Source organism: Haliotis asinina, chromosome 12 (genome assembly GCF_037392515.1).
Source record: "Haliotis asinina isolate JCU_RB_2024 chromosome 12, JCU_Hal_asi_v2, whole genome shotgun sequence".
Taxonomy (NCBI): domain Eukaryota; kingdom Metazoa; phylum Mollusca; class Gastropoda; order Lepetellida; family Haliotidae; genus Haliotis; species Haliotis asinina.
Window position 1 is genome coordinate 17,687,448 of NC_090291.1, and position 16,611 is coordinate 17,704,058.

Genomic DNA, 16,611 nt, shown 5'->3' on the forward strand with positions numbered 1-16,611 from the left:
TATTCATTGGAGGTGTGGTCTGGTTTGTGAAAAGCTTTTTGGCCTCAAAGTATGAAATATTCTTTTCACACTTGAGTTTCATGATTTGAGATTCTTTTTGCCATACAGGGCATGATCTGGGAGAAGCGGGATGCGAGCCATCACAATTTGCAAATTTATAGTCCTTCTCACAGTCAGTATCATCATGGTGGTTTAGACAACGGTGGCACACCACTGAGTTACGACAGGATTGCGAACCATGGCCAAACTTTTGACATTTATAACAACGTAGTGGACTGGGTACATACACCTCCACTCCAATGTTCAAATATCCAGCTTTGATTGATGATGGAATAGTAGTGCGAGCAAACGTCAAGAGATACGTATTAGTTTTAATGGTAACCCCTTCTCTTTTAACTGTAAAGCGTTTCACGGCTGTAACAGCTTGGTCTTTTAACTCCAAAGCAATGTCTTCTTCACTCATTTCAGACAGACAACGAGCTCTGTCGCGAACAATGCCGCGACAGGAATTTAAAGTTCTGTGCACAGACACAGCAACCTCAATATTTGCAAACATTTTGATTGACAAAAGATTCAGAGATTGCTGTCTCCGTGCACACTCAATCAAAAGCGAGCCACTACGAAGACGAGTTACGTTCGCAACTTCACCACAAATTCCAGAAATGGCTTTAGCAATTGCAAAAGGATTCAATTTGATAGGCATATTATCATTTCCTTCAATAACCAAGAATCTCGCCCATGAGTCACCAGTAGCAGACATATTTCCTGTATTTTGGTCAAGTTCATCCAAACGCCTTTTCTTTTCACTTCTATTTGAACCAGATTGTTGTAATGCTATAATGAAAGAAAAATGATTCAGCACCCCTGCTCCCCATCCACCACGGAGTGTCAACAAGGACAGTGTCATATAGCACCGGATCTCCGTGATGCTGACACCAAGGATACAGGGATGTTATACTCCAGAGAATATGACATGAACAGATGCATTTATCTACCAATTTAATGTCAGACTGGTTCGGCCCTAGACACGAGACATACATTATTCAGAGGTCAGATTCACCAGATTGGCCCATGAGCCACCGCCTTCTGGCATAGGACTCTAGGCAAATATGTATAATATAATTTGAAATACAATCATTCTTTTTTCAGAAAACACAATAATGAACAATAATTGCATAAGAATGTTGTCCATGCACAGGGCATGGCGTGACCAGCCGATTGATAGAACCGGGCCAGTTCTACCACCCGTCTAGGTGAAGTAAGGGTCAAAGTGGTATGTTGAGCAAAGGGAACGTGGTTGCAGGCTCCCAGTGCCCTCAACCCCCAGACTCCCGTCCTCCGCCGACACAGGGCCGCAACCCACGGCAAACGGGTTGGTGGACCAAATATGCCCCCGGGTCCACTACGGGGGTGAACGGCTCTCAGCGTTACCAAGCACCCACCACGAGGAGGTGGCCGTTCACGGGTGCCAGCTGGTTTAAGAGATATCGGTCTGTAATTTGATGGATCCGTGTGATCCCGTCCAGGTTTTGGTATAGGCACAATGATGGCATTACGCCACGAAGGAGGAAAAATTCCAGACATCAATATTTTGTCAAATATATCTAAAAGTGTGACCAGACGTGGTTCAGATAAGTGTTTCAATAGTTGGTAAAGAATATTGTCATCACCTGCTACAGTGTCACGGGTTTGGTCAAGAGCAGTATGTGAGTGAGTGAGTGAGTGAGTTAACATTTAACGTCACATCGGCAATATTGCAGCCATATCGTGACGAGAACAATATAAGTTATAGTAATGTTAGGATGAAAAAAGAGAAAAAGTAAAACCTGTCAGCGAAGGACAGTAAAAACACTAGAGTATCACAGAACATAAAACTAGCATTGAAAGTTAAAACAATGGAATTAAAGAAGACAATACAGCATAAAACCGGGGCTATAGATCGCCAACAACTGAAGGTAGATCACCATACTAAGGTCCATGGGGACTTACATTACTTCTGCTACCTGCATGAACCCTAGCTGGATTTACACCATCCCCTCAGCTATTGGCGATAATCCTGAAATTTAGCCATTACTTAAAAGAACAAATATTCTACGATTAAAAACTTGTAGTAGATTTAAATTGACTATGAGTGTATTGGACTTACGTACCCTCTCAGGAGGACAATAATTTTACAATACTTCAACCCCCTTTGAGGGTACAGCCACTAACAATCTAAGTTACTAATTTAAACTACCAATCATTAAAATACAACTATCTACAGAACATATCAATTACAATTCAATAAGAAAATCAATTTCTTTTAAAAATCCAAGAATTAAATGAGTACTAACTGTGCTAAAAAGATCCTTCATTGTTTTGACATTGAAATAGTTATCCCTTATGATGGAGAATTCAACACAGTCAAGCAGGATATGCTTGACCGTGGTTCTCTCATCACAAGAGATGCAAAGCGGAGGATCATCGCCTTTCAGTAAATAACTGTGGGTGTAGCGCGTATGGCCAATGCGACATCGTCGCATAATGACCTCTTCAAATCTGGACTGACAACCCAAGTGGGTGTAACCAATATAAGGTTTTATGGCATGTAATTTATTTATTCCCACTTGGGTGTCCCACTTCTTTTGCATCAGATCACGAATGTACGTTCTAATGCTAGCTTTATAGTCACTGTATGGAATAAGAAGTGGTGTCACAGATTTGTTGAGTGCAGCCTTAGCAGCAAGATCGGCCATTGCATTCCCAGAAATACCTACATGGCTGGGTAACCAACAAAAGACGATGTCGCACTGGCCAGTTGCAAGATCATTATACAATTCAATTATGTCAAGTAAAAGTGGATGTTTACAAGACAAATTTTTAATAGCCTGAAGGCAAGAAAGAGAGTCAGAAAAAATTATATACTGTACATGATTAGGATGTCTTTGAATATATTGAAGAGCCGTTAATATTGCGTTTTCTTCTGCAGTGAAAATGGAGCTGTTATCAGGTAATCGAGAAGATATTGTCCTGGATCCAATGACAGTGGCACAAGCAACTGTGCCACCATCCTTGGACCCATCTGTAAATAAGGATTTGTGTGTACTATAATTATTTTTTAATTGCATAAACTCTTGTTTATATTGTAATTCGTTTGTGTCTGATTTTTTTAACTTTGTTAATGTGAGGTCAACTTGTGGCCTCACTAATTGCCAAGGAGGAGAAGAAAGAAGACGAGAAGGCGCTATACTTTTCAGCTCAATGCCGGCAGCAGAAATGAATGGTTTAATTCTGTGCCCAAGAGGCGGAACAAGAGAAGGCTTTTTGTTGTATAAATGCTCATAAAGAGGATCGAAAACACAGTTAAAAGCAGGGTTGGATTCGTTAGAGTATAGTTTTGTAATATATTGTAAAGCTAATTTGAGACGGCGCTGTGTAAGAGATGGTTCATCGGCTTCGACATAGAGACTGTCAATAGGAGAAGTTCGGAACGACCCAAGACAAAGTCTCAGACCTTGGTGGTGGATAGAATCAAGGAGTTTTAGATTGCTTTTACAGGCTCCACCATAAATGATGGAGCCATAATCAAGCTTCGAACGGACAAGTGAACGGTATAGGTGCAAGAGCGTAGCTTGATCCCCTCCCCATTTTGAGTTTGACACAACTTTCAATAGATCAAGTGCCTTCAGGCATTTAGTTTTCAAGGATTTGATATGCGGAAGAAAAGTTAAATGAGAGTCGAAAATCAAACCTAAGAACTTGGCCTCCTTAACGACTTTGATAGGAGTGCCATTTAAAAATAATTCTGGGTGCTTATGTGGTTTATATTTACGGCAGAAATGGATGCAATTAGTTTTTGTCTTAGAAAATTTAAAACCATTCTCAAGACACCATTTATTTATTTTGTTTAAACACAATTGCATTTGCCGTTCAATAGTATGCATATTCTTACCGCGACAGGAAATATTAAAATCATCCACGAAAAGTGATCCATCTATTGAATCGTTTAAAACCTTGGATAAACTGTTGATCTTGATACTAAATAAGGTCACAGACAAAATGCTGCCTTGCGGAACACCCTGATCCTGATTATAATGATCAGACAGGGTAGAACCTACTCGGACTTGAAATTGCCTGCCTTGTAAAAACTGCGATATGAAAAGAGGTAAACGACCCCTTAAACCGAAACCATGTAAATCCTTTAAAATGCCATGCTTCCAGGTGGTATCGTATGCTTTCTCGAGATCAAAAAAGATCGATACAGCATGTTACTTATTGATAAATGCATTTTTTACAAAGGATTCTAAACGTACCAAATGATCAATGGTACTGCGATTCTTCCTGAAACCACACTGAATATTTGTGATAAGGTTGTTAGTTTCAAGAAACCATGTTAATCGATTGTTTACCATACGCTCCATGGTTTTACAGACACAACTCGTTAAAGAAATTGGTCTGTAATTCGACGGATCAGTATGATCCCGGCCAGGTTTTGGAATAGGAACTACAATAGCATTACGCCAAGAAGACGGGAAATTTCCTGAAGTCCATATTGAATCAAAAATATTTAGCATTGTTTCCAAACATGATTTGGGCAAATGTTTCAGGAGCTGATAGTGAATACCATCAGCACCTGACGCTGTATCATGAGCTTGCTCAAGGGCAGTGTGTAGCTCATGTAATGAAAATAATTCATTATAGTCTTCGCCATTGTCTGAAGTAAAATTTATTCTCTTCTTCTCCTGCTGTTTCTGGTAGAGTTGAAATTCAGGTACGTAATTGGACGAAGAAGAATGTTTGGCGAGAGTTTCACCAAGCTTGTTGGCAATATCAGATTTATCAGTTAATAACCGGTCACCATCCTTCAGATGATGAACGGTAGATCTGGAACCTTTGCCCTTAATTCTTTGTATCATATTCCACACCTTAGACATAGGTGTACGGGAATTAATTTTGGAAACGTAGTTCCTCCATGACAGACGCTTACTCTGTTTAAAAGTGCGTCGAGCCTTGGCATTTAAAATTTTTACTCTATCTAAATTATGTACTGTAGGGTGGCGGCGAAAATATTTTTCCGCTTTCCTCCTACTCTTTCTGGCCTGTTTACAGTCATTAGTAAACCATGGTTTGCGAACATGTGGAATTGCAGAGGACTTGGGGATAGTTTGGTCAGCAATGTTATTGATTATATCTGAAAACAGCTGTTTAGGATCTTCGCTGTTTACAAAAACATCAGGTTTTAAATGATCAATACAAAGTGTTTTATATAAGGACCAGTCAGCCTTCTTGAAGTTCCGTCTGGATAAGGGTGGATCATCTCCAGGGATAATGCCTTTAAGAATAGTTGGGAAATGATCACTCCCACACAGGTCATCAGGCACCTCCCATTCGAATTCATTACACAAATTTGAGTCGGCAAATGTTATATCCAGGGAAGAATACGTTCCCGTAGCTGGATGTAGGTAAGTAGCTGAATCGTCATTGAAAATACATAAGTTATTATCGGATATGAAATCCTCGATGATTTTACCCTTAGTATTTGTGTTGACACTTCCCCAAAGTGGGTTGTGTCCGTTAAGATCGCCCATGATTAAACATGGCTTCGGGAGTTGATCATATAGATTTTGAAGATCCGATTTATGAATATTTGAAGAGGGCGGTATGTACAAACTGCACAATGTCAGCGCCATGTGCAAAGTAATACGAACAGCTACAGCTTGCAATTGTGTATTTAGAGCGACAGGGCTATGGATGACGTTGTGATGTACTAAAATAGAAGCACCTCCAGTTGCACGATCCCCCTGAGGAGAAAAAGAATGGTAAGCATCATACTGTCTCAATTTAAAATTATCTGTATCTTTAAGATATGTCTCTTGGATACAGAATGCCGACGGTTGATGATCTTGTACGAGTAACTGTAACTCGTTAAAGTTATTTTTAATCCCTCTGCAGTTCCATTGAATTATATTGGCCAGCTGAGTCATGGTGGCTCAATTGGCGATCTTTCGCGAGAACGTGACGGGGGTAAGCACCTCCGCTCGTCCTGTGAGTACGGGGTCACCTCCATGTCTAGAGGCCCAAAAGTATTTTGTAGAGGAACAACATGTGTTTCTTTCCTATTTAATTTTTTACCTTTCTGCTTTTTCACTGGAATAGTGGGTGGTTGTGATGTGGCTAGTGGCGAAGCAGTCAATTGTGATGACTCAGACTGAATTTCTGTCTGAGACTCAGACGTTGTTTGAGTGACTGGGGCAGTAGATTCTTTCGGTTCAGAAGCAGGTTTGTTAGATGAAAACACAGGTTTTTCTGATTTGACCCAGGTCAAGTCAGTTTGACATGCAGCTGAGGACATTGCTACAGAACGGGTAACTGCAGCAGAATATGTTATATTTGATGGGGTTGAGGACTGAGTGGTGAAAAGTTTTTTGGCTTCAAAATAAGAGATTTTTTTCACATTTTATTTTCATTATCTTCGATTCCCTTTGATATATAGGGCATGACCTTGAAGAAGCAGCATGAGTCTCTTTGCAGTTAACACACTTGAGATCATTTTCGCAACCTGTGCCATCATGAGGACCGCCACAGCGATAACATACTGCAGGATTACGACATGAGTAAGTCCCATGACCAAACTGTTGACATTTATAACACCGGAGTGGATTGGGGACATACACATCCACCCCGATGTTAAGATATCCTGCCTTAATGGACTGTGGTAAAGAAGGTCTGGCAAATGTTAGGAGATATGTATTTGTTTTAGTTACAATTCCATCCTTTTTAATGGTGAAACGTTTCACTGCTGTAACCCCCTGATCTTCAAGCTCAGCTGCAATATCCTCTTCACTCATATCATACAGACAGCGTGCCCTGTCACGTATGATACCACGGCAAGAATTAAGAGTTTTGTGCACGGACACAGCAACCTCTATATTGGCAAATGTTTTAACAGACATAAGATTTAGAGATTGCTGTCTCCGTCCGCACTCAACTAGCAGTGAACCATTACGGAGACGGGTGACATTTTTCACCTCCCCACAGATCCCATAGATAGCTTTTGATACGGCAAATGGGTTGAGTTTGATAGGCATAAAATCAGTTGCTTCGATCACTAGATATCTAGCCCAGGAATCAGTAGTTGAATTAGTGTCGGATGGAGGATCTAGTTCGTCCAGACGTCGCTTTTTGTCATGTCGAGTTGAACCAGCTTGTTGGAAAGTCATGGCGAAAGGAAAATCATTCACCATCCCTGCTCCCCACCCACCGTGGAGTGTCAACAAGGACGGTGTCTATTAGCAACGGGTATCCAAGATGCTGACACCAGGGATACAGGGATGGTATACTCCAGCGAATATGACACGAATAGCTGTATTTGTCTACCAATTCAATGCCAGACTGGTTCGGCCCTAGACAAGAAATTAGAGACATACATCATTCGGAGGTCAACATCACTAGATTGGCCCATGAGCCACCGCCTTCTGGCATAGGACTCTAGGCAAATTATTATAGTATAGAGTATGATAATAACAAACGCTCATTGTCACAAATGTACAAACATGCACAATAATTGTTGAGGAAGTTTGTCCATGCACAGGGCATGGCGTGACCAGCCGATTGATAGAACCGGGCCAGTTCTACCACCCGTCTAGGTGAAGTCAGGGCCAAAGTGGTGTGTTGAGTAACAGGAACGTGGTTCGAGGCCCCCATTACCCTCAACCACCAGGATCCCTTCCTCCACCGACACAGGGACGCAACCCACGGCCAACGGATTGGTGGACCAAATATGCCCCCGGATCCACACGGGGGGTTGGCGAGCACTTAGCGTTACCCAGCACCCACTACGAGGAGGTGGCTCGCCATGGGTGCCACGAGCAGTATGTAGCTCATGCAATGAAAACAATTCATTATAGTCTTCACCATTATTGGAATCGAAATTAACTTTTTTCTTTTCCTGTTGTTTTTGGTATCTCTGAAATTCAGGGACATAATTGGCCGAGGAAGAAGTTTTTGCTAATTTTATTAGCAATGTCAGTTTTGTCAGTTACTAATTTGTCACGATCTTTAAGATGGTGAACAGCAGATCTTGAACCTTTGCCTTTTATTCGCTGAACCATGTTCCACACCTTAGACATGGGTGTACGTGAATTAAGTTTTGAAACATAGTTCCTCCATGATTGGCGCTTGTTTTGTTTATACGTACGTCGTGCCTTAGCGCTAGTAATGTTAACATTGTTGAAGTTATGAACGGTGGGATGTCTGCGAAAATATTTTTCTGCTTTCTTTCTACGTTTCTGTGCCTGATTGCATTCGTCAGTAAACCATGGTTTACGAATATGAGGAGTTGCAGAGGACTTAGGAATGGTTTGATCAGCAATTTCATTCAGTTGAGTTGAGAACATCTGGATGGGATCTGATGTATTACTGAAGTGATCAGGTGTTAATTTTTGAATGCATACATGTTCATATACAGGCCAATTTGCCTTAGTGAAATTCCACCGTGATGAAGGTGTAGTGTCACCTGGTGTTATAGATTTCAGGAAAGTAAGGAAGTGATCGCTTCCACAAAGGTCATCATGTACAGACCATTCAAACTCACTGAGAATGTTTGACTCTGTGAGGGCTAGATCAAGTGCAGAATAGAATCCAGTGGCTGGATGCAAATAAGTGTTTGAATCATCATTATAACACATAAATTATTATCAGAAGTAGAATCAATAACTTTCCCTTTATTGCTTGTATTTGTACTACCCCATGAAGGGTTGTGCCCATTTAAGTCGCCCATGATGATGCAGGGCTTTGGGAGCTGATCATAAAAATTTTGAAGGTCAGTTTGACGAAGAACTGATGAAGGTGGTACATACAATGAGCATAACGTAAGAGCAACGTGCAAGGTCAGTCGGATAGCTACAGCTTAAAGATTAGTATTCAGAGGAACGGCACTATGAGTCACGTCCTGTCTAACCAGGATAGTAGATCCTCCAGTAGCCTTGTCTCTCTGGGGAGAAAATGAATGGTAACAAGTGAATTGTCGTAAGTTAAAAACATCAGTGTGTTTACGATAAGTCTCCTGGAGACACAATGATGATGGTTTAAAGTCCTGTAACAATAGAGGAATCTCATTATAAGTCTTCTTAAGTCCTCTGCAATTCCATTGTATTAGTGTATCCATCATTTGGGATGTGTTATCGGTGAAAGTTCACGACCCTTTTTCATAGGAGAATGGCTCCGAGAGCGGGTTGTTAGAGGAGGTGACACCTCCATGTCATCTAAACGGTCAAATCTGTTGAGAAGGGACACAGAGCCTCTTTGTCCTTTAGGAAGACGATCACTTGTATTTTGCTTTTTAGAATAATCTACATTTACATTCTTCTTTTTGATAACCGGTGTAGGTGCTGTTTGAGTTTCAGATGATTGTGATCGTGAGGAAGAAACGGAAGGAAGAAAGATCCTGAATACTCATAGGTGTCTGACCTGTCAGCCAGGTCAAGTCTGTTTGGCAGTCAATAGATTTAGTGGAAGGTCTCGTCACCTCTGCATATGTTGACTTACCTCTCAGTAGAGTGTTACCAGAGGGTGTAGCTGACGTTGCCAACGTCCTTGCTTCTGTTCTTTTCAGTTTTAATACGTTGGGCAATCATTTCAAACTCATGTCATACCGGACACTCTTTAGAAGAGCCAGAACAATTTACGCATTTGATTTCAGACGAACATGTGCTGCTGTCGTGATCTTTGCCAGCACAGCATGAACAAGAAGCATGATTTTTACAAGTGTTCTGCCCTTGGCCAATCTTCTGAAAGTGAAAACATCTCAGTGGATTTGGAACATGCATGTCAATGCATCCTACTTTAATTGACTGAGGTAAACTGGGTACATCAAACGTAAGTATTTGAGGGTGAATATATTCCATCCTTCTTAAAGCTGAATCGCTTAGCCTCAACCACTCCTTGCGTACGTAACTGACTAACAATGTCATCAGTTGACAGATCTGCCAGACTCTTATCTTGGTCTCGGATAATTCCTTTCCTAAAAATTAGAGACTTGTGAGCATAGCATTTTTCAGAGATGTTTGCGAATGATTTCGCTTCCAGAAGATTGGCCACTTGCTCTCTCTTTAGACAGTCTATGAGAATTGATCCCGATCTAGTTTTGGTAACATTCTTGACAGTCCCTGCAATTCCTTGAATTGCTTTCTCTAGTAGAAAGGGAGAACAAGAAGTTAACTTTTTCTCACTTGATTCAGCGACAATGAATCGAGGCCATGTGTTACGTTCAGAGTAACAAAGTCTGGTAATGATATCATCCTCATCATCAGTATCATCAATGTGATAACGTTTTTGCTTTTTGGGGTTTTGATTTGCCATGGTAATAGATTTGTGTTTCATCCTCTTGGCTCCCCACCCACCATGGAGTGTTAACAAGGACGATGCCTAATGCCCGTGGGCCTCCAACAGGCGGCACCAAGGATACCAAGAGGATATACTCAAGCAGTAGCATTATAGATATGCACCACAAGATTGTCCCATGAGCCACCGCCTTCTGGGCATAATACTCTAGGCAAAGTTCACGTTAACAAAATTCAAGTTAAATAATAGGGCGCCAAGACCAAAATATAAACAATTCCAAATCGTATTTTGTGCAAATTTAAACATAAAATCCATGCACAGGGCTTGGCATGGCCAGCCGATTGGTTGAACCGGGCCCATTCAACCACCCGTCTAGGTGAAGTAAGGGCCAAAAGGGTGTGTTGAGCAATAGGAACACTGGTCCTGCTCCCATTGCCCTCAACCACCAGGATTCCCTCCTCCACCGACACAGGGCCGCAATCCACGGCAAACGGGTTGGTGGACCTAATATGCCCCCGGGGTCCACTACGGGGGTGTCGGCGAGCTCTTAGCATTACCCAACACCCACCACGAGGAGGTGGCTCGCCACGGGTGCCACGTTGTACGGAAGGATGAAGCCTTGGTATTGTCTTTAATTCCAGCTGGAGATAAAGCGAAGACACTGCATTTGTGATTCTTAGTGTTACTAAAGGCCACCCTCACACAAGACAAACACAATCACATCACATCACTTTTTGAAGCTCATGTTTCAAAGCCAGTCCACGTTGCCATCTTGGGACATAGTTTCGTGCGGTGACTTGTTCAAGTCTGTCCCCCTCCACATGGCATCCTCACTACCGTGCGTGGGATTGGAGGGGCGGTCGTCGCTCGGATGAAAGCAGAGGTGGATGCCTTTGATGCAGCTTTTCAGGGCATTGTTTTCTGTCAAGTGGGAGAGAACGACGTGTCGGCCTCTACTGATCCTCGGGACCTGGTCGAGGACCTGCTGGATCTTCTGGACTACCTTCGGTGGAAATGGCCAGGCTCCAGGGCAGTGATAGGGAGTCTGTTTCCGAGGGTAAAACCAAGGAACATGACGGTCTCTGCCTACAAGCGGAAGGTGGAGGAGGCAAACCGGCGCTTGAGGAGGATGTTGCGAAGCCGTCTGGATGCCACCCTATGGGACCACAGCCAGCACATGAGGATGGGACCTGCGCTGCTAGCCAAGGATGGCGTTCTGACTGACTGACTGACTCACCCCTTGTGATATCAAATAAGCTGTTTTGCATCCCGCCGCACGCACAGACTTGGGCTTTAAGGGTGGGAAAACATGACGGCAGCCACATGTGTCGCACATAACGCGAAAGACAAAGGGCTTCCGACCCATGTCAAAGACATAACGCTGGGGTCGATGTACGAAACATGACAAGTACCCATAGAGTGAAAAACTGCCGTAAATCGGGATAAATTGGGCTTAAAAGCGCCCCGGCGTCAAACCCAGTAAAGACTTGACTTGTCTTGATGATACCACCAGATAGCCCTGGGGACCAGCTTCACGTCGATGTGAAACATGTGAATAGGATGTGAACATTATATGAATAAGATGTTGTGATATCAAATCTGAGCTGTTTTGTCACACGCACGGGGCTTAGCTTTGGGTGGCTTAACGGTGGGACTGCAGCCGCACCTGTCGCACATGACGTGAAAGCCAAGACACAGGGCTTCCGATCCAGAGTAAAATCAAAACCCTCGGGTCGATGTACGAAACATGATAAGGACCCGCAGCGTGGAAAGCTGCCAAAAGTTACATCGAGCTTAAAATCTCTCAGCCTACTTATCTTCCAAAATGCTAATAGTACAGCTTCGCAGGTATTCGTAAAGATGCATATCTACCCATACAGCTGTAATCCATCCGTACATCTGTACATCAATCCATACATCTGTACATCAACCCATACAACTGCACATCTACCCATACAGCTGTACACCCACCCATACAGCTGCACAAATTCTACCATACATCTGCACATCTTTTACCCATTCAACTGTCCATCTACCCATACAGCTGTACATCCACCCCATACAGCTGGATGTCTAACTGTACATCTACCCATACAGATCTCACATTCATGTGAATGATGGCATGTTTTCTATTCCTTATAATGGAAAGTGACAGTTCACAACCCCTATTGAAGGTTATTTTCTCATTCTCTGTACTGTAGTACACAGGGACCATATCGGCTTAACTACCTTACAATGACTGTGACTACCGCCTTTCTCATCATCAAGTGTCTGTACCAGATATATAGTGCTCACCTAAACATACTCTTGCAGCGTGACAAATGTTCATTAAATATTTTAAAAATTGTAATTGCTATGTCTGTAATGTTCAGCAATTAATAAAAACCACAAAATCTTTACTACAATGATTATGGATATCTGCCAGACTGCTATTAACCATGAAGGAACAAAACAAACAAACAATGATCACACAGCTGCTTGAGGAATGTCGAGGTCACCCTGTCCGGCAGATGCGACACACAACATACTGATTCAGTTCAGTGGCGATCCGTTTGTATACCCGAAAAAATTCATTCCACAAAGGCCATTTGTTTAGCTTGGTACATGAGACAAGTTCGTAACCGGTTTGTCAACACTAGAAATGAGCCATCACGTCCAAAATAAAATGTTTGTGTAATCGTGACCGTTAACGAACCAAACATACAACCACCCAGACTGGGCTCTCTCTTTCTCTCTGTCTAGCTCTATCTCAATCTCTCTCTCTCTATATATATATATATATCTATATATCTATCTCTCTCTCTATCTCTCTATAACTATCTCTCTATCTCTCTCTCTATCACGTCCAATAAAATGTTTGTGTAATCGTGACCGTTAACGAACCAAACATACAACCACCCGCTCGCTCTCTCTTTCTCTCTCTCTCTCCCTCTATCTCTTTCTCTCTATCTCTATCTCCCTCTATCTCTATCTCTCTCTATGTCTATCTCTATCTCTCTATGTCTATCTCTATCTCTCTCTCTATCTCTCAGCGACTCTGATTTGATACCACTGTATATACCGTCATGGTCGTTTGTATTTCTAAGTTCACACACGCATGATACATTCATTTCGTTATGTATGCATGGTCATAACGCTTCATTTCATTCTGCTGCCGATCAAATAACGGATGTAATGACCCAAATCCTTACATTATTTTTATTAAATTTAGTTTGTCCGCACTTGAATCAATGAGATAGAAATATGTCGCAAGCATGTCCTTTTCATATAGAGTGAGTCAGAGCAGAATATTAGTTCTGTATTTTGGATATATCAGCCAAATGTACATGTACGATTCAGAACAAGGAGGGGAAATGTCACATGCAAACATCACGTATTCAATTTTATTCTAAATTGACAATAAAAACTGCAAGGCCTAAAATACTATTATTTTTATGTGTAATATATAATTCTATACAAAAGGTGATGTTTGCATGTGACATGTCCCCTTCCTTGTTCTCATTCACCCATGTACATTTGACTGATACCAAAATTACCGAACTCCGTTCATTATGAACTGGTTGTCCAGTTCGCCCACCATGGCCTGACATTCATTCAGAGAAGAAAATGTTGTGACAGACTGAAACAACGTTTGGAATCAATGAAACATTTTGATTTTGATGTCACTCTCTTCAATATTCCATTCCAGATACAAAGAAATCAACTATTCAAGGCAATACATCGCCATTATTTACGAATATAGTCACACTTACCACCACCATTTCTTTTACAAAGGTAGGGGAATCTCCAAAGAGAGCCAAGGCCAACGGCAAACCCAAGGAGGGACAGAATGTACTCTCTCTTCCTTGACCATACCTCCCTGGTTCTCACTTGATCATTCTTCCCGTTGGTGGATGCTTGAGAGTCAGCGTTCAGAAACACGTCCGGCTCCGACATGACAGAAAGTCTATGTTAACTTGTGACAGGTGCAACACGACCAATCCTGTAATAAGTGGAAATATGGCAAAGCCAACCATTGGTTGTGAACATGTTACGCCCGACTAAGTTAACAGTCAGCGTTAGAATAGCAGCCATGTTGTGACGAGAACATACTTGACATAGGGAATATATGTATATGTATATTATGAAAAACCTGTCGACGAAAGACAGTAAAACAACTAAGAATATCACAGTTACAATTTAAAACTTGCCTCGGAAATTAAAACTAATAGCCCTTTTTGTACAGCACAATATACAACCTGGCTATGGGTCGCTAACAACTGAAGGTAGATCACCATACCAGGGACCATGGACTAAGTCTTATGTATATGATCGTGCTTGTGCGTAGGTCACTTCCAGTTACATAATGCCGACGTAGGGAAAATAGTCTTACATCGACCAGAACGTTCGACGTTTGTGAGTGATAACCAAACCGAGGCACGTAAGAGGCATTTAATAACACACTAGAGTTTAGTGAATAGCAAGTGTATGCTATTTAAACCTGAAAACGTGAGCGAGCAAGTTGACATGTAACGTCACGTCGGCAATATTTCAGCCATATCGTGACGAGTTAAACCTGAAAAAGAAAGCAGAGCTGATAAATTGATAAATTCATGTTATCGAAGCCAGACTGGATGGTTCTACTACAGTACTGGATTCTACAGTAAGCACAAGCAAATCATAGGAAAATTGAGACGTTGATTTAGTTAACTTCTTCGAGTGATTAGCGTTGATTACAACATTTACGCGCTTAGTTTTAATTGCTGTATAGTTCGGTGATCCGAATTTCCTCGGTTCTGAGAAGTTAGTTGTGCAATGTTTGTGGGTACCAGGGTAGATGACATTTACAGGCAATCATGCTGGACCAGTCCATCTGGTGACGTTTCATCGTTAATAACAGCATATGGCTTCAGCAGGTCTAATAACCTTGGCATAATATATATGATCTGGTATATTCCTTTATACGTAAATTTGGACTTGCTTGAAAGCTAATTAATTTTCAGAAAAATATATTGAATATTCATTCATCGTATTTGTTGGTTTATACTTGTAAATCACATGACATATTTCTATATATTTATTCTGATGTGTACGTATTGCTCTGCTTATTTTCATTGTCCACATTTGGGAAATATGATGTAATGTTAGGTATAAATTTTGGTGGTTTAATTACCGAATACTTAATTACTGGGACGGCGGTTGTCAAGATAGCTGCAAAGAGGGTCAGGATCGTTGACCTTGGAGACGGTAACATTGTATTGCAAAAATATATTCTGACGAGTCGAACCCTGCATTTACATATGTCTTTGGTCATCTTTATGAAGATTTGTACAAGAAGAAGCCCTCTTTTGTTCCGCTGCTTGGGCTGAGAATTAACCCTCTCTTGTCTGCTGCTACCTACTTAGGTGTCCCACTTCTTCTGTATCAGATCACGGATGTAAGTTCTAATGGTAGCTTTATAATCAGAGTATGAAATAAGAAGTGGTGTCACAGATTTGTTGAGTGCTACCTTGGCAGCAAGATCACTTACTGTGCTACCCGAAATGCCCACATGGCTTGACAACCAACAGAAGACGATGTCACATTGGCCAGTAGCAAGATTCTTATACAATTCAATAATTACAATTACAAGTGGATGTTTACCATAAATATTTTTAATATCCTGAAAGCAAGAAAGAGAGTCTGAAAAGATTATATACTGTCTATGTTTAGGGTACCTTTGAATATATTTAAGGGCCGTTAATATGGCGTTAGCTTCCGCTGTGAAAATACAGCTGTTATCTGGTAATCTAGAAGATATTGTTCTGGATCCAATGACAGTAGCACAAGCTACTGCGTCACCGCCCTTGGATATATCTGTAAATAAGGATTTATAATTGCTACTTTGATGTTTTAACTGATGATATTCTTGATTATATTTTAATTCATTCCTTTCTGATTTTTTAAAAGTGGTCAATGTTAGGTCCACTTGGGCTATATTTTTCAGCTTTATGCTGGGAGCAGGTTTTATTCTTAAACCAAGAGGCGGAACAAGAGAAGATTTCTTATTGTATAAATCCTCATACAGAGGATAGAAACACAGTTTAACTATGCCTCAGCAAGATCAGCTCTGTCACAGATTTGTTAATGTTTGATTGGGATAGGGTAACAACAAGGAATGACACAAGTTATGTTAAAATTTATTTTAAAAAGAAACTGCTTAGATTTGGGTTCAAAAATGAAAATCAAGCAAACAGAATTTTATGTAAAAAATGACAGACCTTATGGTTTGACTATCTCAATAACAAAACATACACAATTCCAGATTCAGAT

General features: G+C 41.3%; 1 protein-coding gene across 1 annotated transcript in view; it reads right to left on the reverse strand.

Annotated features, from left to right (window-relative positions):
• Nucleotides 1–14,267, reverse strand: part of LOC137258529 (sodium- and chloride-dependent glycine transporter 2-like) — a 40,347-nt gene extending 26,080 nt beyond the window's left edge. The window contains exon 1 of the mRNA XM_067796234.1: nt 14,073–14,267. Coding sequence (XP_067652335.1) covers nt 14,073–14,256 — 184 coding nt within the window. The 5' untranslated portion in view covers nt 14,257–14,267. The remainder of the gene's footprint in view (nt 1–14,072) is intronic.
• Nucleotides 14,268–16,611: the final 2,344 nt, after the last annotated feature.